Source organism: Cydia pomonella, chromosome 13 (genome assembly GCF_033807575.1).
Source record: "Cydia pomonella isolate Wapato2018A chromosome 13, ilCydPomo1, whole genome shotgun sequence".
NCBI classification, from domain to species: Eukaryota; Metazoa; Arthropoda; class Insecta; order Lepidoptera; family Tortricidae; genus Cydia; species Cydia pomonella.
The window spans coordinates 3947927-3971941 of NC_084715.1; the positions used below are offsets into that span (position 1 = coordinate 3947927).

General features: G+C 38.6%; 2 protein-coding genes across 6 annotated transcripts in view; one reads left to right on the top strand and one right to left on the bottom strand.

Moving 5' to 3' along the window:
• LOC133524004 (putative polypeptide N-acetylgalactosaminyltransferase 9) overlaps positions 1-24015 on the bottom strand; it is a 422033-nt gene that overhangs the window by 84122 nt on the left and 313896 nt on the right. The gene's annotated exons all lie outside the window — the stretch shown is intronic.
• LOC133524545 (uncharacterized protein K02A2.6-like) lies at positions 19196-22709 on the top strand. The gene is made up of 2 exons (XM_061860630.1): positions 19196-21689; positions 22089-22709. Exons 1-2 carry the CDS (start codon positions 19287-19289, stop codon positions 22707-22709), a joined length of 3024 nt encoding a protein of 1007 aa, XP_061716614.1. The 5' UTR covers positions 19196-19286.

Sequence of the window (24015 nt, forward strand, 5' to 3'; positions counted from 1 at the left end):
ACCAATGTTACAGTACCTATATAATTCGTGTCATCCACGATGACGCGCAGATTTTTCAAATTTAACCTTTAATAATATGACAATAGGAGTCAAGGCACGCATTGTCATGAATGAAACGATCTATAGTGACCTATTTAACTAGTCTTTCATGTACAGTCAACACCAAAAGTATCGAATCAGACTATGCGTGAACAGTAGCTATAATTATTTAAAAACAAAAAGAGATAATATTATGTCTCTAAATGTAGAAAAAATAGAATATTATACTCTGACCTATCGTATAAGGGCAGATTTTTGTTTTGTTGCCGATTTTTTTCTTTATTCGTTTTTAATCTGTCTGGTTTAAAGAGCTCGCACGGCTAAACTGTGGAATGAACAGAATGAACTCTCGCCTGCGGTATTTCCGGACCGATACGACCTTCAAGCCTTTAAGGCTGGCAACGCACTTACAACCCCTCTGTGTTGCGGGTGTCTATGGTCGGCGGTAATCGCTTACCATCAGATGATCAGTCTGCTCGTTTGCCTGCTATATCATAAAAAAGAGCTTCTTATTATGTACAGAATAGGAATCAACTACCAAATTGTGTGGATGCATTTGCTGCACGTTTCTATTAATGCTGGCCTGAAGCTATAAGCACGTTAGGCTCTGTGAATAAGGGCATGAGCATCGATGAGATGCCAGATAACACTCTAAGGGGTTTTGCGAAAAAATATACAGCAATTGCGAATATTCAGGCCACAACCAGACATAATCGTAACACGGGATGAGGATGGATGGAACACGCGTGGAAGGCCTTTTACGGAACGATATGTTTATGGGTTTCAAAGAGGGTAGCAGTAGAATAAGTAAATCTGTTGGCATAAACAGGGGATAATGAAGGTGAAAGAAATTGGACCTCCTGAAGACCTGATCATCCTTAGCGACGAGGCCATCAAGTGGCTGATTGGACTCCATATATTTATACAAATACAATACAAATACAAATACGTTTATTTCATTACTTTTTACAACAGTTCATAGGTACGAATATTTATTAGGTAGGTAAGTAGTCCATCTTAGGTACAAGGTGTAGGTAAGTATTTATCTCAACAATGTGCAACAATTTGATTGTGTTAGTAATAAAAACGGTGCGGGTACAGCTTGCTGGATTTAAACCCTTGGTCAGCTAATTGGAGAGGTATCGGTATCATTTAGCGAATTGTACAATTGAGATAAAAAATGAGAACATTTAGTAGGTAACAAGAGTTTTTAGGGGGTAATTAACAGTGGAACAGAATAATAAATAACTGTTTATAACTGTTTGTTTTCTGTTTATTATAATATGCCATACAATTAAATAAAACTATGAGCGTGTACTGTAAAAATGTAGAATATATTGCTGACACTACGACGTTAATAAAATATAATAACAAACTTGTCGATCCAGCACCGCCGCAACCATAATATGCAATGTAGACGAGCACTTCCTCTCGTAAAATATACGTAAAGCCTGTCTAGATTATATTTTGCCCCGAGTGTAAGGTTAATCCACAGAACCGGGTAAATGTATTTAAACTCATACTAAACCCTAATCAATATGTAAACAGGCCCTAAGACAAGTGTACACGCTCGTAAGGGCCTTATCAGATAAAAATAAATTATTGATTATCTCCGAAATGAAGTTACGGTGTCTTTGAGAAAGCGACTTAATTTAAACTCAGGAATGCACCCTTGAAATTAAGGAAAAATAAAACACGATGTATAAGAATATATCTCAGCGATAATGTAATCCAGAACTTTACGCTGTATTTCATCATAATCCTCCAAAAATTCAGTTTGAAACTTATGGAAGATAAAGATTTATGGCGGTTCAATGTCCGAATAATGACCCATCTCCGAAAATATTTCGCAAAACGACGCTAAATAACGCCGCAAGTCCAGTAAGTTCTCCGAATCTGAAACGACGAGCAAGACATGATAATGCCACAGTCCTTATGACTAAATACAGTAAGCTATCTATGAATATTAAATGTTACATTCGGATCGCGACTGCACTGTTTAGCAGTGTTGACGCGAGCGTCGAGTGATGTATGAGCTTCAAATTGTAGGTATCTTATATTAGACCGTCTTCCTCTAGATGACTGATTCAGTAAAAAAATGGAGTTCGGTAATTCTGATGACAATGAAAAAATATAGTAAAATGGAGCTGAGCTGATGATGTAGTCGGAGCCAAAGGAACTCCTCGATAAAAAAACACAAACACATCAAGTTTAAGCTACCTAGAAACGTCTCAAGAAGTATTTTAAGATATACCTTTTAAGGAATAAGTTCGCCTTTGTACGCCTTTGTTGTATTTTTAGTTTTGTCTGAAAGAATAACAGTCAGCAATTATAGAAATAGAAAATAGAAATAGAAGTTTATTTGGTGTACAATGAAACTTAACCTATAATACGGCTCTGTCCCGAGCTACTAAGCAAACTTTCTTTCAATACTCCCTACCGTTCTAAAAGGTAATATCCCCCAATATCTATTAAAACTGTATCCTCCAAGTACAGACAGAATAGCTTCCTGGTTCGCGCGAGTCGTAAGCTAAAGGAGTTGTCGAAGGAACTTGATATTGACATATTCAATTGTAAAGTTCCTAATGTGAGGCATAGTCAGTACCACTAGTGTAAATTTAGTCGATAGCGAAACGTGACGTACGCGTTTGCGTTAAGTCTCATTTTGTATGGGTTTTTAAACAGCGCGCCAAGCGGTACGTTTTGGAAAGTCAAAAATCTCATACAAAATGACACTTAACGCAAACGCGTACGTCACGTTTCGCTGTCGAAAATATTTACACTAGGGGTACTGGTTAAGCGGTGTTTTATGTGAGCTTTCTTTCTCTGTATACTGTTTTTTTTGTTTCTTTATTAAGTTTTCATTAGGCGATTAAATGCATTTTATTCATCAACTTAGTGCATTAGCGCCTTGATATGAACTTTAAAATATGCTTTATCAGCATTAACATCTGATATATTTTACTTTATGTTCTTTTTTCTTTCGAACTTCGAGACCTCAATTATTCTGGGCGCTATTGAACTAAGTGTTTCCGAACCTAGGGTCTATTTTAATGGCTTCTTATTTTCATTTTCAATTGTATTTTTGTTTTTTTCTCACTTTGTACGCATGTGTGTGTGCGTCAGTGTTAGCATTTTTTTTATATACTTTGTAATTACTTGTGAGTTCCTGTAATTGGCTCTCTGTATTAATCTTGTTGTCCTATTGTAAGTTTAGCTGTTGGTTCTCCTGAACATAAATAAATAAATACATCTTATTCTAGAAAAATCTTACACCAAACTGGATGCCGCGCAGCATATGTCGAGGACTAAAACCCTTAGCCATGGCGCTGGTTTTCAGGGCAACCAAAGAAAAACAAGACAGAAAAACACAATAAAATAAAACATAACTGAACTAAGCTAGAATGTGGGAGAAGGTGAGTTTGAACTATAACGAGATAAAAAACATTACATAATCTGTGCCTTAAACACTTAGGTAGAGAGTAAAAGTAGGAAGTGTGAGTCAAAAAAAAGACAATAACTATTGAAAAGACAAATATTATTTAAAGGTAGGCTACTGTATATAAGTTTATTCTGAACGAAGAGCCATACGCCATACACGATATAGTAAAAGCTTACATCATAAAACGCTTAAGTGAAATATCTTCGACGTAATCTTAAGGCTTACATGTCGAGGTTCTTTATGCAAACGGCATTGGCTGAACTACCTACAGTGTCTTGCGAAAATCATGTTCGAAGCATAAAAAATAATGATAAGCCTTCGATATGAGATCTCCACGGAAGCTAGTCAAATACTGTACCCTGCATTTTCATTTTATTTCATCGATAGAGAATTTGATCGTACTATGTGCGAGAAAATACTCTTTCTTCACACATGACGATTTGTTGCAATGCCGGCGTCAATATTTGTGTTTTTCAGGTTATTCTGGACCGTTGTCAGCCAAGTAGCGTGACCTGATGACAGCGTACATTGAATGTAATATTTAATTTGTATGAAAAATAGGAAGCATAAAGACGCTGAACAAATGATGTTAAGTTTGAGGAGTACAGCCTATATACAGTTTAATTTTTAACTCGTGTTATAGGCTACATCCGATTATAAATTAAAATAAATCACGCACCACGAACATTATTGTGACCGAAACCGGCAAAACGTCACACTTTGTCGCTTGCCATAAGGACGAGATTTACTTGTGTCCTTACACGAATAACCTGTCTAGGCATCCTAATGGAAAGCGACAAATTGGGACGTTTTGCCGGTTACTGTCACGTGACATGTTTCGCGCGGCGCGCGATATCTTATGTTTTCTTGTAATATCCTGACTTTACGCCTTAAAACCTGTTAACTATTATTTTGAAAGGCCTATACCTATGCGGGATTCATCTCACACTCGGTTTATCACGCGGACAGTTGCAGAAAAAAAGTCCCCTCTGTCAGGCAGTCAATATCAGTACAATAGTATGAGGTCGCTAGCGACTTTCATGTTGTTTGTCACAGTGACAAGGTTCGAAATGGGTCACAAATTAAATATTTTAACTGTATATGGCTACGGCAACCGATTAGCATGAGGATTGCTAGCTTGTTTGATAAAGCGAAAAAAAATAAGACAAACAAAACCTACTTACATCCCAAACTATATCCCCATCAGACTTTTGCCAACTTTCAACAACTACAAGGATGGCCGATCGTCTTGTCTAATAAACCAAGTCGCAATGCGACGTTAACCAAGTAAACTTGCCCGAGGCCAGAGATCAGGTAAGTGCAGACTGCAGACTGTGGACTCCTAGATAATAGTACCAGGTAAGCACAGACTGGGGACTCCTAGTTTACAGTTTAAAGTGCATCGACACCGGAGTTAACTTTTGTGGAGCAACTGTGGAGCAAAACTGTGCAACAGTATACGGCTGAGCTTAAATTGAATAACTTTCTCAAAGAAACAGGTAACATAATTAACTCCATTTTGGAGACAATCGTTGATGTTTTTTTATCTGATAAGGTCATAAGGCCCCTTCGAGCTTCGAGCTTCGACAAGTGTACAATTTTTTTTATACAAACAAGCATACGGCCCGCCTGATAGTAAACAGTTTCCGTAACTTAAGCACGCGAGCAACTCCGGAGGAGTTACATGCGCTTTGCCAACCTTAACACTTCGCACCCTCGTTGAGCTCTGGCAACCTTACTCGACGGTAGGAGCACAACACTATGAATTTAAATTTCTTCGCGCGGTTGCCAGTTTTACTTTTGTAGTAGTTACGATGTTGTCTGAGGTGATGCGGTGAGGTGATGACTTTGTACAGTCAAATAATTTAATTTCTGTACCATTTCGTACACTCACAGTGACAATCTATATAAAAATTACCAGGGACCCATTCGTCACTGTGAAGATACGAAATAGTACTGAAATTAAATTCATTGACCATACAAGGATTAATGAACTTTATTTTTAACTCGTCTCTGGCATGGGCAATACAAAAGTCAGAAGTTTCTGGACCATTACACCGGGGACGGTGTTATCCAATAACAACGTGTAAGTTGGAGGAAACGAGACACCATGTCTTGTTTTATTGGCACTGGCTTAATTAAACGGCTAACTTTGCGAGAAAGAACTATATGCAGCAACGTAACTGAAAGGTATATTCGGGTAATTTTGTGTGTCGGAAATTTCAGAACATTAGACGGAATTCACACAAAATTCCATCATAATACGAGTCCTTTTTCGGTATTGTCCAACTGTTTTCAACATTTCTATTCATTTATTTATTGAGGAACAAACGGCATACACAAAAAAAAATGTATACTTACAAAAATACTTTCTAATTTTTATTAGAAAATATTTTTGTAAGTTTTTTTAGGTCTTATGTTTATAAGACCTACAGTTTCCTTAAATTTTAAATGTGGAAAATTCAATATACACATTTACAAATATATGGAATTATTCCAATTCACGATAAAAGAAAAAAGAAAATGTTCTTTTGAGTGTTTAGTTTCAGATTAATTTAGAGCGCACCGTGAACAAACTGCTTCACAGTTTGGCGAAACATTAGATTATAGTATTTTATGCAACAGTTGTATAAGAAGGGTCAAAAAAGGCGAGTGGCGTAGGCGAACATTGTAAAGGAATACGCCACGAGCATTTTTTGACCTACTTATACAACGTTGCATACAATATTTTTCCTACGAGTCAACAAAAATAAATCTTAATTTAGGTAAACAAATTACAGCAAAAGTATATAGCCAAGACGCGCGAGCATACCTTGTTACGCGCCCGGCCCGCCCCGGGCCGCGGCCGGCCGGTCAGCGACTCTTCGTAACTCATGAGGCCCTGGTACTTGCTACTTGTAAATTAAATTTTTGGACAGTTTTTTCTCAATTTTGGCCACCGTAGCCTACGGAGACTAACAAGCAACGCTAAGCGGTCTTCGTAGTCTATGGGTGTTGCTATATTACGGGTGTCACATGCGTGATTCTGACTTATGAAGTAATTATTTTTCCTATGCAACCAAATGAATATTTTGTAAGTTGGCAGCAATGCACTTAGTTTAAAACTGTATTCGTTTTGGTTTTGTTAGGTTGGTAGCCATTTATCGCAGTAACGTTATAGCGATTAAAAGCACTAGAGCTTTTATGAGGAATAGACAATATAGACTTTTCTTGAAACCTTTTATGTATGTTCTTATATTCGTGTTAATGAATGCATAAATGCCAGATAACAGTAGAGGAGTAGGAAAAAGTACATTATGTTAATTTTTTAATAAAAATAAACAAAACGTATCAACGCGAAAACGATGATCTATGTCAGCTACACATGTAATGTCGAAGATGCGATATCAAGATTATGTATTATGTATTAAGTTGTTTCACGATGAAAACTTAGCTCTAAAAGCAGTAGCATTAAGTCTGGGTGTACGGTACTTAACAAATAACTTCTTAACAAATAAGTTTGGGATTAACTTATTTGCCCCTAGGTATACATTTGATTCAATTTCAAACCAAGTTATAATCACCTTAGCGTGTAACTTTGCCCGGTGCTATCGTTTTCTTGAAATTAGTTTTGTTCAACTATTTTTTACAGAGGCTTAGTTTCGGAGAATATGAGTTTGAAAACAAAATACGGAATTGTATATTAGAGCCGAGTTTTATGTTGTCGAATTTGTTTTTCGTCAAATTATGATAAAATTTATCGTAATATGAAATATAAGGGCAATTGCGGCGTATGTCCAAAAAAATATGTGTGGGTGTTGGGGAACCGAACACTCGGTTGGAACGAAGTATATTATCATTGATAAACGTAGTATATTATTGATTAACAAATACGAAAAACAAATCCGACAAAATAATAAGTATCTAAACTGCTCACAAAATTTCACGAATCAGTTCAGAAATGCGACAACAACTAAACATAAGATTTTTTTTTTTCTATAAGCTAAAACTGATACGCTTACACCGAGCTTCGCACTCGCTCAGTCAATCAAAAATATGAAATTCAAATGCAAAAAAATATATACACGCCCTGGGATCGAACCCGGATCATCGCTGTAACCACCTGTTTCTAAGCGGCTGTTTGCCAACTGCGCCACTATAGGATATCCGTAAGAGAGTGAAATCATGCTAGGTGCTTATTCTCGGGAAAGAATTTAAACAAAAGTGGACCGTGACGGAAAAATATTACACTTTTTTCGCCTAGTCCCCATCCGCCAACCTTCTGATAAGGAACTTCGTTCCAAAACATCCTTTGAGCTACGGAAAGGTATGCTACTTTCATAAATCGATGGAAAATTACTTAATTATTTTTTGGGATAAGTGGTTGCATACTCTTCAAACCAGCGAAATAGATTTGCAAAAAAATCAAAGGAAAAAATAATCGGCATCTAACTAAAATGAAAATCTGCCAAAATATATTCCAGACAAAAAACAGAGTAAAGCCATAAAATACACGTGAACATACTCAATTTAAATAAGTCCATGCAAACTCCTTTGAACGTCAACTTAAGCCACAAATTCCGTGCCTATTTAAAATGCATTCCCGTCCCCCAGAAAGTTCCCGCCTTTTCATACAATTGTAGTCCCCATTTTCCTCTCTGGATATCAACATTATTGAAATAATTTTGACATAATTTGACGAACAACCATAACTATGCCCCATACGAGTATGGAATTTTATATTTCGAAGTGTTATTGAAGCGTTGGTAGCCTAGCGGTAAGAGCGTGTATCTTTCAATCCGGAGGTCGTAGGTTCAAACCCCGGCTCGTACTAATGAGTTTTTCAGAACTTATTTACCACATATTTTGACTAAGGTGTAGAGTTTCTGAAATTAGGGCTTGTAGACTTAAGCTTGGCTCTACAAGAGATCTGATAACTTTTTGACAGTGCGAGCCTTATGGTTTCGCCTTGGCAACATTTTACATGAAAATGTTTTTGATGGGATTTGATATTTACCAGTCGCTTTCCAGAGAAAGAAAACATCGTGAGGAAACCGGACTAATCCCAATAAGGCCTAGTTTCCCCTCTGGGTTGGAAGGTGAGATGGCAGTCGCTTTCGTAAATTCTTGGGATTAGTTGCCAAGCGGACCCCAGGCTCCCATGAGCCGTGGCAATAAGCCGGGACAAACGCTAGGAAGAAGAAAAAGATGCAATTGTTTTTTTATAAAATAATAAAAAAAGTCAAGCATACCTGTAAGTGGATAATTTGTATGAAATTATGTTTAAAATATTTTTCATAATCTTTGTATCCAGAGAGGAAAATAAGGACTACGTTTGTATGGCAAAGCGGTCGTCCCCTTTCCTCTTAAAAGGCAAGAATATTAGAAGACGTATAAAAAATTCAGTCGGTAGGTACACATAACTGCGTGTTCCATTCAGAGGGTCCGCTTTGATTTCCGGCTGCCTTTCATATGCGCCGTGTTAAAACTGACAGTACACTCAGAATGAAAATAAGTTTCCCAAAATTTAATCAAATGTGGGTGCGATTTTTATACTGCATGGCCTGCACAAGAATGACACGCAAAATCGTGAAGTGTTCCACATTTTTTCTATGTATTTAAGTATTTATAAATATTTATATATTATATATATCATTGTCTAAGTCCCTCAACACAAGCCTTATTGAGCTTACTGTGGGACTTAGTCAATTTGTGTAATAATGTCCTATAATATTTATTTTATTTATTTATTTTATACTACTTCAGTGGCAAACAAGCATACGGCCCGCCTGATGGTAAGCAGTCTCTGTAGCCTATGTACGCCTGCAACTCCAGAGGAGTTACATGCGCGTTGCCGAGCCTAACACTCCGCACCCTCGTGCGATAAATATAAATAACTTTTACAGGACCTACATTTAGTGGTTAGATAAATACATAGGTAGCTTACAGGAAATATTATGAAATACGTTTTTGGCAAAAAAAAACTATTTTTGGTACAAGCTTTTATCGCTGACTGGACTTTTTTTCCATAGGCAACTAATACTCATTGAGACGATTCCAAAAACCCAAACACGATTTGTTTACGTTGTTTTATCATAGTTTCCATGGCCCCCTCCTGTCTTCATCATCAGATCAGCTCCATGTCATCATAATATTGCATTGTCATCCGATTTACATATGTATGCAAAATTTCAGCTCATTCGGAAATCAGGAAGCAGGTCAAATTAAGCTTCTAAGATTAGCCCTTAAAAAAAGTAACACGTTACATCGTGTTCTTTTCCTTCCTTTTTTTGAGATAATAACTTATTTTAATAAAAACTAAACATTTATAAAATAATGTATCTTTGAGAAGATATGGATCAATCAGATTTCCAAGCCAAGTGTCCCAAAAAAATAAGAAATCATGTCAGAAAGCGGCAAAAACCGAGTCACAGATATATTACGACAAAGTTATTCCCATCCGAAAAATGACACGCTGCCTGTACTTGCAAAGGAAACCCAAGTCAAAGGTACAAACTCAGCAAAGCGTCATTCATGTATCGCGCTGCATTTTTGCCTATTCCTGTGCGATTACACTGCCATCTATGTAGACGGGGGATTTAGGGACGTTCTCAGACGGTTCGGGAGAATTTATTATGGTTGACTACGATGTGGTTCGATATTTGTATCGGGTGTCCAGCGACAGATTTCCGATTTCAAATTCAAATAATTTTCGAATGCAAACTGCGATGGAGCGCTGTATACCTATTTTATGAACTCGACTGTACACTCGACTAATTGTAACTTGATTTGGTGTATTATAGTGTACAAAATGATAAAGTATTAAAAAAACACATTACTGTATTGAAAGAAATGCTGGTGGCCTAGCGGTAAGAGCGTGCGACTTGCAATCCGGAGGTCGCGGGTTCAAATCAAACCCCGGCTCGTACCAATGAGTTTTCGGAACTAATGTACGAAATATCATTTGATATTTACCAGTCGCTTTTCGATGAAGGAAAACATCGTGAGGCAACCGGACTAATCCCAACAAAGCCTAGTTTACCCTCTGGGTTGGGAGGTCAGATGGCAGTCGCTTTCGTAAAAACTAGTGCCTACGCCAAATCTTGGGATTAGTTGTCAAGCGGACCCCAGGCTCCCGTGAGTCGTGGCAAAATGCCGGCACAACGCGAGGAAGAAGAAGGAGCAAAGTGCGGAGGAGAAGCGGAGACTGTTTTAGTTTTCTGAGTGTTACGGATTAGTGACAATGCATGGCTGGCTAGAAACGCAGCGTCCATATGCGATTGAGGCGTATCGTACTAAAGGCTTTTTTTCCCTGTATATGCTTCTATCAGACCGGTAGACTACGTCGGAAGTAGATGCCTCGACCTCACTGTCCAAGGCCCTAGATCACACCGCCGCGGTCTAAGAAGCGCTGGCTGAACGTCGTGATAGCGGACATGGAATAGAACAATCTCACACCTGAGCTGAGGATGCCGAAGACCGGGCAAAGTGGAGAAGATTGAGTAGGAAAGCGGACCCTGGCGCTAGGCCGGGGAAACACTTGGTTGAAGAAGATGCTTCTATGAGAAGTTCGAAGTTTGTATGGAAAAACCAGTCATGTATCATTTTCTGCGATTATATCTACGTAAATGTGAGAAGAGAAGAGGTCCGCTACTCAGCCAGTTTGGTTGAATTTATGATGATAACATATTAAAATATATTTAATATGTTCGAGTCTGACTGGAGTTTCATATTTTTCATAATTAGAATTTAGTATGGTACTACGGTATCGGAGTTTATATGTGTGTATGGGGAATAACAAATTTGTTTGTATGTGTAGGCTGATTTGAATGATGCTAAGTCTGCATGTCCTAGATGAATACTTTGCCATCTATCTAGACCCCAAGATAGGTCGGTTTGTCAGACGATTTAAGAGAATATAATACGGCGTGGTTGGACTTTGTACGTGTGTATGAGGAGTAAAAATGTACCAAGAGCTTCGTCTTCATATATTCCGTCGCTGTTAGTAAGTATATATATGTGACTTGCATCTTCCTTTGTCGCCAACTCGTATGAGAGACTCAAAAGGTTGTATTGAGATTACTTTTGGTCCTACAGAAACGTCGAGAATCTTGAATTGAACGTTCGGCTTTCAAGGTGGCTGCATTTTAAAGCACCGCGTGCATTTTTAAGCCACTTTGAAGAAGGTTTTCCAACGTGAATATACCTACTCGTATGTGTATTTATGTACGCGGAGTAAAATTTTCATCACCTACTTTAGAAGGTAGGTTTAGCAGTACCTAAACGAAAAATACTGCCAAACACTAGATTCTTCTTGAATTCTAATTACAATTATCTATATTTCAAAAACCTACATTGTTTCGTACTTACTTCATAAAGATAAACATGCTTAATTTATATTTTATAATTATATTGTCTGAAATAATTCCATAGATAAAGAGTTTGATTTGATATTTTTATTGATTTGATTATTCTCGTGCCATTATATACAATGCTATCATTTTCATGATGACATATTTTAAATTTACAATACGTACGGATTATGGATGACGTGCTAGAACGTGTTATCATATATAATACTTACAAAGGGATCTATTACCAAAAGTGAGTCATGAGATGAGAAGAGTGGCTCAAGGAAGATAATTACCTGTAACAAACATGATTCATAATTTTAATAAAGCATAAAATAGTTAAAATAGACAAATTCAAGAACCCCAGTTCCGGCAAGTTGTCTTATTGCAGTTTTTCTCCGTCATTCTAAATTCCCCACAACAACCCACACGGCGCTCCACACCTGGTGGCACATAAATAAGGAAAACGGGTAAACTTGTGGTTACATCCTAGTAGTGATGTACGATATTCCCAGGTGGGAATATTCACGTTAACGTTCCTGGAAGTTCGTTCTAAGAAAAGAAAATCAAGCTCAGCAATTTCGGACGTCCTTCTCCGAAGATTTCCTCGGAAGGGGCATTTACCTTCTATGGAAATCTTGACCAAAAAAAATTGAGCACACGAATTTTGTACATCCCATATGCATTTTGTGTGTTTGAGTGGATCTCTCAATCTGGATAGGCACACTGTTTAATGACTCCATACAGATGTTGGGTTTGACACGAGAACTTCCTGTATTTTTATGATCCCAATCGAAAGAATGCATAAAAAATAAGTCATCTCAGAAATATGATATCGCAAAAGAAATGAATAGAGTAAAATTTTTGATTAAAATTTCAAGACTCGGTTTAATTCCCAGAAACATTAAGAACAGTACAATTTTTTTTTTTAATATTACTTACTTTTAAAAATAAAATAAAGTCTTCTTTCAGCAAAATATCCTATCTACGATATTTAAGGTACTTTCCCTTGATGTCCCATGCATAGTCTTGGGACGCCCTGTATACGTAATGGGGAGTAAATATCAGAATTAAAACTGTATAACAAATTCATTTAAAACCAAATTTCAACTGCTTGTCGTAAAAAAAACCTAGGTACTCGGAATTTAAAATGCTCTAGTGCAGAAACGTATAACTTTCTGCACACTTTTTAAAACAACGATGACCCTCTTTCAGAACATGAGAAATGAAAAAACTTTTATTTCCAAACAAAGTAACTTATTTTTTTTTAAATTTTTGAATGCAGTATTACTCCGTTTTGAAAATAAAATAACGTGTCCTTTTGCCAAAATATCCTGTCTTATATTTAAGGTACTTTCCTTTGATGTCCCATAGTCTTGGGACGGCCTGTATAACGATACTTTTACCTAAATGGTACATCAAGAAATGCTATACAAATTATACTTAGTCATGTTTAAAAAACACATGTATTTTACTTTCCTCGTATTCGAAATGAAAAGTAGAGTTTTTGACTCGGGTGAAGGGCATCATTTCATCCCTTGGTTAACAATCTACTATAGCATTTTAGTATTTTATTTGAAAGCGCAATCGCTTATTTTACTCGTAGTTTTGATCACATTTACAAATTATCAACAAAAACTGTAATAGTAAGTTTTAAATTAAAAGATTTGCGAGGAATTTTACAAGTAAACGAATGCGACCAAGTTTACCACGCGATCTATGTAAACACTTCATAAAATTTATGGTTGATAGTTTATTTTTACGGATCGTACATATTTTTATTGTATGCTTAACTTGTTGGCGTCTTTCCTCACACTGCAAAGTTAAGGTGAACAAAAGCTAATTTTACGTTGCACCCTTACAGAAGCAATAAGTTTCTTCAGCACTTGAGACTCAGATAAAAAAAACGTGATGCAACGTGCATTGTGCAACGAGGGGGGTAAGTGAAATATTGGAAACGAGGGAGTTTTTCATCACACTTGCGAAGAAAAACTAATTTTTAAGCGAAATGATTCTTAAATACAATAATATTACAAACATTCGTCCACCATATTGTAATTTTTGGCAGGTTAGATATCGGAAGCACAGACCCATCCGGCATTCAGCCATGATTCAAAATTGTGTAATAATAGTTTAAACGGCTATTAAATTAATCAATTTAAATATTTTTAAATATACACAAAAAATACGAATTTATAAACATCAGTCCGATTTTAAAAGTAAAACTCATTTATACCTACTTCGTTCGTATGAATTAGGGACACTCGTGAGTTATAGCTTTGTTTTCACAATTAACTCCCGCGGGATCAATATAGGCCTTTTCCTTCAGTACACCTGCACGAAATAAGATCTTTTTTGAGCATGGTGATGAATATTTAATTTACATATCTGGGTCGTTAACTTAAGTTTATTATCCACAGAAGTGACCTTTATGTAATATGTTACTTATGATGCCAAAATAAGTATTGTATACGCTATCTTTGTTCACGGTTGATTATAGCAAGTATTGCTAATTGAAGCAGCGAGATTTCGGGTCTTTTTACTTATTCAATTCAACATTACGATTCAAACTTACATTCACAAATGATCATGCGATTGCAACCATGTTTCCCACGTAGTTACGCGCATAGACAAATTTAATCTAGGATAGAGAGGTCGATCACCTTGTTCTGTCTCATTAGCTAGGGATATACGTATAAATGTGTTTGTAAATACAGATTTATATATGCTGACAGCAGCATATATAGGTAATTCGACACATACTGCACGTCTGTTGCTGATCTGTCCGCACATATCTTAGCTTAATTTCTTTAGCTTTATTTATACATTGGTTTTATTTTCAGCATTATCATTTAAATAAATAATAATAATAAATAAATATTATAGGACATTATTACACAAATTGACTAAGTCCCACAGTAAGCTCAATAAGGCTAGTGTTGAGGGTACTTAGACAACGATATATATAATATATAAACATTTATAAATACTTAAATAAATAGAAAACAACCATGACTCACGAACAAATAACTATGCTCATCGCACGAATAAACGCCCTTACCAGGATTTGAACCCGGGACCACCAGCTTCGTAGGCGAAGTCACTACCCACTAGGCCAAACCGGTCGTCATTCGGTTTTTTCATTCAGTTTAATTCAGTGTTTAATATCTTTAAGTACCTCTAACTGTTTGCTTCTCCTACAAGTGTTTATCTTGCCATTAGTTTCTTTAACCCCACGCAGTCTTACTGCAAGCTTCGTTAACCATACTAGTTTTTTTATCCCAAAAATATTCTTATCACGAAAACTTAATATCCTCTTTAGATCCAACAAAAAATAACGGTAAAACCGGAATAAGTCCTTTAGACCCGAGTAGGGTTGCCATCCGTCCGGGTTTCCCCGGATTTGTCCTAGTTTAGAGGGCGTCCGGGGAGGGCTTCCTTTGTAGTCTGGGTTAAAAATTTAAAGTCTTAGGCCGCCCGCGACACACGCACAACCTGTTTAAAAAAACCTGTTGACATGTCCGGGTTCTGGACTCTAAAATCCGGGGTTTTCACGCGTCTTGTCCTGGTTTCCAAATTTTCGAGATGGCAACCCTAGACCCGAGTCAATTCCATAAATCTCCACAAGAGTTTCGAGTCGTGTCACAATAGATAATTGTATGAGGCGAACGCCAAAAGTATAACTGCTATAAGAATCACCACAGTTTTCAAGCGTTTAAGCAGTTTTCGTCTAATTGTTTCACCAATATTCGTTATTAAATCTGATAGTTTGCAATTTTATTCACCTCTATTGTAAGACTGAATCAATTTCACAGATGAATAAATAATACTACAAGACAAATTTAACTTTAAAGCAAAGGCCATGAAAGTCTCGAACAATTTGAATTTTGCGAAAACAAGTTTAATTTTCTGTGAACGCTAAAGTATAATCACAAAATATCTTTTGCAATAAGAAAGCATTTGCAATTTACTACACACGCGGTGATTTAAATTGTTACGGTATTACAAAGTATTTCTTTAGATATTTTGTCTAAAACATTATCTTTTAAGTCCAGTGGATCCCAAAAATATACCCGCTCCAAACGAATATCTAATAGTTTCTAAGAACTCCATTATAATTATGAGTTCACATAGGTAATTTCAATATTTTTTGCGTTATGGTAACAAAAATACAAATAAGAGCAGAAGTATAAATCTTAAGAATACTCAAAATATACCTGTTTTGTAAGAGTTCTCAAAAAAAACAATCTTTGCTTTTAATTACACTTCAAACAATTAAAATCACTTCCAGTAGATTAAGGAAACGTGCACGATTTAACGATATTTTTTGTTTTATGGCAACAAAAAATACAAAGAAGAACTGGAAAGCCAAGAGGCTGTCTCTGACAGTGCGGTAATATATAGGGTTGACACCAAGCCTGGTCATAAGTAAGCCACTTCGCATCCCATATTTCTGCTACAGCCCTGGTTCTCTTGTATCCGACCTAAGTAAATAATGTACCTCACACTTGGTTTTCATTTTTCTTTCTACTGACTCGGCCATAATTCGGCATTAAGTTCCTCAGTATCAAAATAATTTTCTTGAATTATTTAGCGATAGATATATGTTATTAAATTCAAAAGTAAAATAGATTAGTAGTAGATAAATGTATAAGAAAAGAAAATATTGATTCAGAAGGATGTTTTCGTCGAAAACATGTTTTTCGTGAATGACCTTCAACCAAAAATATGTATAGTCAGCTGCAGAGAGGTGACCCCCCTGCATACAATCAGTCTATGCATGGGGGTCACCTCTCTCTGCAGCTGCCTCTACATCATATTATTTTCATCACTCGATAAAAATAGTCGCGCTCACATTTGGCCGTAGTAGGTTTTGTGGAACAGTTCTCGTAGGTATTTCTACACAAAAAAGGCAATCTCACATTCTTGCATTGCAGAACAAACTAAATAATGATCAAGCTTCGCTTGCTTGCAAGCTTTCGCACAGTGTATAAGGTTAAACTAAACGTCAAACTACTATCGCTGTAACTGACATTTATGAATCCCCAAGCTTAGATTCCCGGTACTTCGGTCAGCCGTCACTCGTCAGCTGTCCGGGTCCGGTTTATTTGGAATTCTCGCTTCAGGCCCGCTGACGGGTTATTCCTTCCGCCAATCATTCATAGACAGTGCTGGATTTAGGGGCGTAGCGAAAACTAGCGGATATTTTTGGACTTGGAAGCAGAAGATGATCCTGTTTTATTGACTGGTGCACTTTTAGACTCTTTTATGTTTATTTTGTTTTCTCCCGTTAATCATCCATTGGGGCATTCCAGAAAAGTATCAGGCACGTGGCGTTTTCTTTTTAACAATGCTGATAAAATTAAGAAGCCGATTTCTTACATGATAACGCCTGATATCTTAGGTTTATATTCAACGGTATATAATACATATTTCTGCTGGTTATTAAAACAGCAGATCTTTTTGTGGAATGCCCCCATTACACGTGGAGTTTACAAGCAAAGAATAATTTATTTATGTCAACTCTTTCAGTAGAGTATTGATTTTCTAGTGATATCAATACTACAGTAAAGGTTGGACATTGTTTTATAATCCTGCAGTTCTCGATAACATTTCACCTGAATGCAATATCATGCCATCCAATCCGTAGGAGTCAATTTTATTTATCCCTTAAGCAAAAAGAACAACAAATCTCCGAACACGACGCAATAAATTAAAAACCACCCCACACCAGCCAGACCGCTTCTCGCAGACGCCTCGAACGATTCAATTCTTCGACTTTTTGCTTTAATGCGGTCTCCATCGCCGCCTTTTACATTGCAAGCGTGCAAGAGTGTCGAACAGATACAGAGTTGGAAGTTAATCTCTTCCAGCCAATCGCTTCTTTCATGGTTAATGGCGCGGGAGGATCCACCGGGAATGGCGATTACGATAGCTACTCACGTACATTGGCTGATATATAAAAGTGAAATGTCTGTGGTGAAACTTTGTTTATCCATCATGGTGTAATGAAAGTCGGGGATCTCGCAGCTCAAAAGGAGGCTGGCTTTGGACGCAATTTATGATGCTCTTGGGTAATCGGAAAGATGTAATAATGGTTACGATGTAGTGTACAAGATTCCTCTTATTGAATACTCTGTTGATAATTACGTTCATTATTAAGTGTTATTCGACGGCAATTGGACAAAACAGTCATTACATACAAAAACTCTAAAACTGTTATCACTAATTAATTTAAAGTAACTACAAGCAGCAGTCCTTACCTCTGTGCTCTGGGTTTTTTAACAATAAGAACATTATTAATGTTACAATACGCATAATTACTACTCATACAGCTATACAAGACTTGTCATAAATGACTTAAAACATCTAATGCAACCTACCCAAGCAACTTATTTTAATTGCTTTCCCAGACCTTCGCTTTCTCGTCACTTTTTGTCCATCGCGAAATTGCTCACTTAAAAGTCCACGGAACCAAGATTCTCACAAAAGTTACGTAATGCTTGCAACTTTGCAGTTACGTGGAAAGGCATTTCAGCTATCCACTAACTAGCACTCGAGGTATGTGGTGATATCTAGCCAACTCGGAGAATACATGACAACATTGTTAATACAGATATTCCTGCTGAAATTACTGGCACAGTTGGAACAGGAATTTAAGGAATCAAACCTAACCAAAACAGTGAACTGTTAAGCAAAGAATTCGTCCATTTACGATTTGTTTACTTAGCAACAGTGAAATATCTGTTAATTGAAACAGAATTAAGTATTCAAAATCAACAAAAAAGGGTCCAGATAAATAGCTTTATTAAATTGAACACGTTAATAAATGAGAGGATTCCACGAAGTCTGAATAAAGTAACACCTGATTAAGCAATACTTTGTTATATATAACAGATACTTTATCCTTCATAAAAACGATGGATTTGATGAATTGTAAAATCAGGGATCGAGGTGTTTTTTAAATACATATATATAATATTTATCTAAAAATTATGGACAGATATTAGGCTCCACCTAAACTAACTATGCAGCGACTGGAACAGAATAAATTAAGAGTGTCATTATAAACGTCATATTTTCAGAGAAATTTGACATTAATGATGACACACTTTGTCATTACAAATACTATGCAGGGCTAACTTGGTTCGTCTCAAATTAGCTGTTTGGCCGATGTATCAGCCAAACTGTGATATATGTACATGTATAGTACCGAAGGTATATACATGGGCACGTATCACGGCTGATCGCTCGGTCAGTGAACTCGCGGGTAGGTTAAGATTTTCATTATTTTATTCAATGTCATAATTTGGTGGTAGTTTTACTTTTCTTCCGAAATTCATCTTTCAATACGAACGGACGTGCAGTTGCCTTTTTAATTAGATATTCCCGTGTTCCTTTCCTGGCTCCTATATATTTCATTTGGCGACGAATTCGGACAATTAAGCGTGCGGCAGTGAAAAGACAGTGTTATAATGTCGATTGGAAAGTTGCAACCGTTTGATCCTAGCGCGGACGATTGGGCGTTGTATGTGGATAGGTTGGAACAATATTTCATCGTGAATAGTGTAACGGACGATTTGAAAGTGCCTACGTTAATCACAGTGATGGGCAGTGCAAGTTACGAGTTACTAGTGACATTGTGTACGCCGGACAAACCGTCAACAAAGAAATATGAAGTGTTAAAAGAACTGATGACGAATCATTTACAGCCTAAAAGGAGCATAATGGCGGAACGTTACAAATTTCGTCAACGAATACAAAAAAAAGGCGAGTCGTTGGCTGTTTATGTTGCGGATTTAAAAAAGTTGACTAAATATTGTGATTTTAAGACGGAACTGGAAAATAATTTGCGGGATCAATTCGTATGCGGCATAGCGGACGATACGATTAGGCAGAGGTTGTTCGTAGAAGACGGGTTGTCATTCGCCAAGGCCTGGAAGCTAGCGGTTGCCATGGAGGCAGCAGAGAAAGACGCCGCGGCAGTCGATAGTAGGGGGCGCGGCACTAGTAAAGAGGTCGTGGAAGTACTATACGCATCGGCAAGCGGGGCCAGAACACAGGGTTCGTCCGGAACCTGGAGGGCTAACGGGGCAAACCAAGCAGCGGGGCGCAGCAAGGCGGCATCGCAGGCCTGGGGCGGGCGCGCGCAGGCGAGGCCGGCGCCCGTAGCGGGAGCGGCAGGAGCGCCGCGCGGTCGCGATCAGGGCCAGTGCCGTGCTTGTGGCGGCAGTCATGACGCGACGACTTGCAAATTTCGCATGTATTCTTGTCGCGTATGCATGCAGCAAGGTCATTTAAAGAAGATGTGTCCCCGACTACAAACCGGAGCGAGAGTGCATGCGTTGGACGCGAATGAAGAGGACGAGGAGGAGTTGTTGAACGAGGTACCATTTAACGCTTTATCTGTAGGCAGTTTAAGTCGTTATAAGCCGTTTATGCTGACGTTGGACGTTAACGGAATATGTTTAGAAATGGAAGTTGACACTGGTAGTGCCATTTCGTGTATAAGCCTAGAATGTTATCAAAGATTATTTAAAAATGTACCTATTTTAACATCGAATGTATTACTTAACTATTACGCAGGAGGAGATTTTCGCCCAGTCGGTAAAATCACTCCAATAGTTAAATATAAAAACAAAGAGATATCTTTAGATTTATTTATTATAGACGGGGGCAAAAACCCATTGTTAGGAAGACAATGGCTGTACGAATTGACAATGGGTTTGGAGCAGTTTAGTTGTAATAAGATCGATACCAAATTGGAACTTACTATGGATTCATTAATTTCTAGGTATAAGGATATATTCGCGGACGGACTCGGGCGGTACACGGGCGGCACGGTGGCGCTGCGCGTGCGCTCGGGCGCCGCGCCGGTGTACTTGCGCGCGCGGCCGCTGGCGTACGCGCTGCGCGCGCCGGTGGAGCGCGCGCTGGACCAGTTGCAACGGGACGGCATTATCACGCCGGTCGAAACGTCAGACTGGGCCACGCCGATAGTACCAGTAGTTAAGCGTGATGGAGGTATTCGGATTTGTGGCGATTATAAATTAACACTGAACAGGTGCTTAGAAATTGACCGTTTTCCCTTGCCTAGAGTGGAGGACCTGCTGGTCAAATTACACGGGGGTGAGACGTTTTCAAAAATTGATTTGTCTCAAGCTTATGCGCAATTCGAGTTGGACGAGGCATCTAAACCATATACGGTGATCAACACACATAAAGGCTTATATATGTATAATAGGCTTATCTATGGGCTATCATCGAGTCCGGGGATATTTCAAAGGAAACTAGAACAACTTTTTGCAGACTTACCGCGAGTAGGCGTTTTCCTGGATGACGTAATTATAACAGGAGTAGACAGGGAGGATCATTTGCATACATTACATCAGGTGCTAGGACGCCTCGAGAAATTTGGGTTGAAAGTAAAGAAAGAAAAATGTTCTTTCTTCGCGGAATCGGTGACGTATTTAGGGTTTCGTATTAGTAAACAAGGGGTTCACACGTGTCCAGAAAAGGTTAAAGTCATAAAGGACATGGCGATTCCGGCCAATGTAACCGAACTTCGCTCATTCATAGGAATGATTATGTACTATGGGAAATTCGTTAAAAATATAAGTATGACGTTAACACCATTGTACAAATTATTAAGGAAGGGCGCTGCGTTTATTTGGACCAAGGAATGTACGGAAGCGTTTAATGCCGTCAAGCGTTGTTTGGTTTCCAGTTCGGTGTTGGCGCACTATGACCCTGAACTCCCTTTATGTCTAACTACAGATGCGAGTTCGAGCGGCGTGGGGGCGGTGATTTCGCACCAGATGCCAGATGGAACAGAAAGGCCTGTTGCGTACGCGTCCAGAGTGCTCAATGCGGCGGAGGTAAATTATTCTCAGATTCAAAGAGAAGCTTTGGGAATTGTGTTTGGTATAAAAAAATTCCATCAGTATCTGTACGGCCGAAGGTTTTTGCTAAGGACCGATCATAAGCCGTTGGTTTCCATATTTGGAGATAAGGGAGGTATTCCATCGATGGCCGCGAGCAGACTACAAAGATGGGCGGTAATTTTATCCGGTTACCAGTATGACATAGAATATGTGCCTACGGACAAAAATGGAGCTGACGCATTGTCCAGGTTACCTGTGGGAAAACAGGCAGCGGATAGGACAGAGGTAACATATGTACAATTCGTACAGGATTTCTTACCAATTACTAGTGATCAAGTCAGAACCAATTTAAAAACAGATGATCCACTAAGAAAAGTGTTTATGTACTTACAGTCAGGGTGGCCGGCGAAGTGCGACGATCCAGAGCTGCAGCCGTATTGGGTAAGGCGTCACGAACTGTACTCAGAAGCAGGATGTATCATGTGGGGCTACAGAATGGTGATACCCACGGCGTTAAGAAATGACGTTCTGCGTGAGCTGCATATAGGCCACTTTGGAGTGGTTAAGATGAAAAGTCTCGCCCGGAGCTATGTTTGGTGGCCCGGCATCGATGCTGAAATCGAGAAAACGTGTCGGGAATGCACCACATGCGCTTTGGAAGCACCGGCCCCTGCCAAAGCTGCACCACAAGCTTGGCCATATCTCGAAGAAGTTTGGAGTAGGTTGCATATGGATTTCCTAGGACCCTTACACGGCATGACCTATTTAGTGGTCGTGGATTCATCGTCGAAATGGATCGAAGTAAAACAAATGACGAGGACGACGGCAGATGACGTCATCAGAGTCTTAAGGGAGATATTTGCGCGTTTCGGGCTACCCAAGATGATGGTATCGGACAACGGCCCGCCGTTCACGAGCGGAGAACTGACCCAGTTCATGCAATTTAATGGCATAAAACAAACGTACTCTCCGGTGTATCATCCATCTTCAAACGGGCAGCCGAAGGTGCAGTAAAGCTTGTCAAAAAAACCATTTTGAAGGCGCTACGGGATAAGCAAGACGTGGACGCTGCGCTCCAGTCATATTTACTGGCGTATAGGAACTCTATTCACAGTAGCACGGGCGAGTCACCGGCGAGGTTGCTACAGCGAAGAGGTCTGCGCACCCGACTGGATCTTCTGCGCGCCGACGCCGGCGCCACGGCGCACGAGTGTGCACGCGCCGCGCAGCTCCGACAGCGCGAAAATGCAGGGGGCGTCTCGAGGTCGTGTAGTGTAGGTGATAATATTTGGGCTAGGAATTTTAGCAAAGGGGAGAAATGGGTTAGCGGTACGATCACGGAACAATTAGGTTCACGTAATTATTTGGTGCAAAGGGAAAACGGTCAAATTATTAAAAGGCATATAGATCAGTTACGCAATAATTCACGCTTAGCTATAAGGGCGTGCCCAGCGACGGACTACGATAACCATGAGAACTCTGAGCCGTGTGCGCCACCGGAGCCCGCCTTTGTACCACCCCCTCCGATACCTAAACGTGTGCCAGTGCCCGTAGAAAGATATGGTGATCCCATATTACATTAAGTACTTATTTGTAATCATAGAATTAGTTTGAAATGTAAAGAATAATACGGGTTTGTACTTTCTAGATAACGATACCTACCTATTTAAGGAATTAAGTTCTGTTATTAATTTGCTATGGCAATATGTAATTGTTGTATAGTAATATATATATAGTGGGAACGGCTTGGCCATGTCAGTCTTATTAGTATTCGCTTAAGGCTTAATTTTATCTGACCTGGAGGAGAAGTTTTCACAGAATCCTTACTAGCCATATTAGTACATGGCCAACGACCGTATACGATGTAGTTTTAGTTAAGTGGTAGGGTGTGATATATGTACATGTATAGTACCGAAGGTATATACATGGGCACGTATCACGGCTGATCGCTCGGTCAGTGAACTCGCGGGTAGGTTAAGATTTTCATTATTTTATTCAATGTCATAATTTGGTGGTAGTTTTACTTTTCTTCCGAAATTCATCTTTCAATACGAACGGACGTGCAGTTGCCTTTTTAATTAGATATTCCCGTGTTCCTTTCCTGGCTCCTATATATTTCAAATCTGACAAAGTATAGCGGTAATTAGGGAAGGATGTGTCCGCAGACAGTACTGACGGACATATAAACAGAAATACTTTATTTGGTGTAAAACAAAACCTATAATACATATTGTAATACATGCTAACACCAAAATGGATGCCATTCGGTATATAACTATGACTAAGACACTCAGCCGTGGCGCTGATTTGCTGCGCAACC

Bases quoted from the DNA above. Each gene is read 5' to 3' on its own strand.
- LOC133524545 (XM_061860630.1), top strand. From the start codon at position 19,287: ATGTCGATTGGAAAGTTGCAACCGTTTGATCCTAGCGCGGACGATTGG. The intron at 21,690-22,088 runs GTAAATTATTCT...ATGTACTTACAG, and splicing joins GAGTGCTCAATGCGGCGGAG to TCAGGGTGGCCGGCGAAGTG.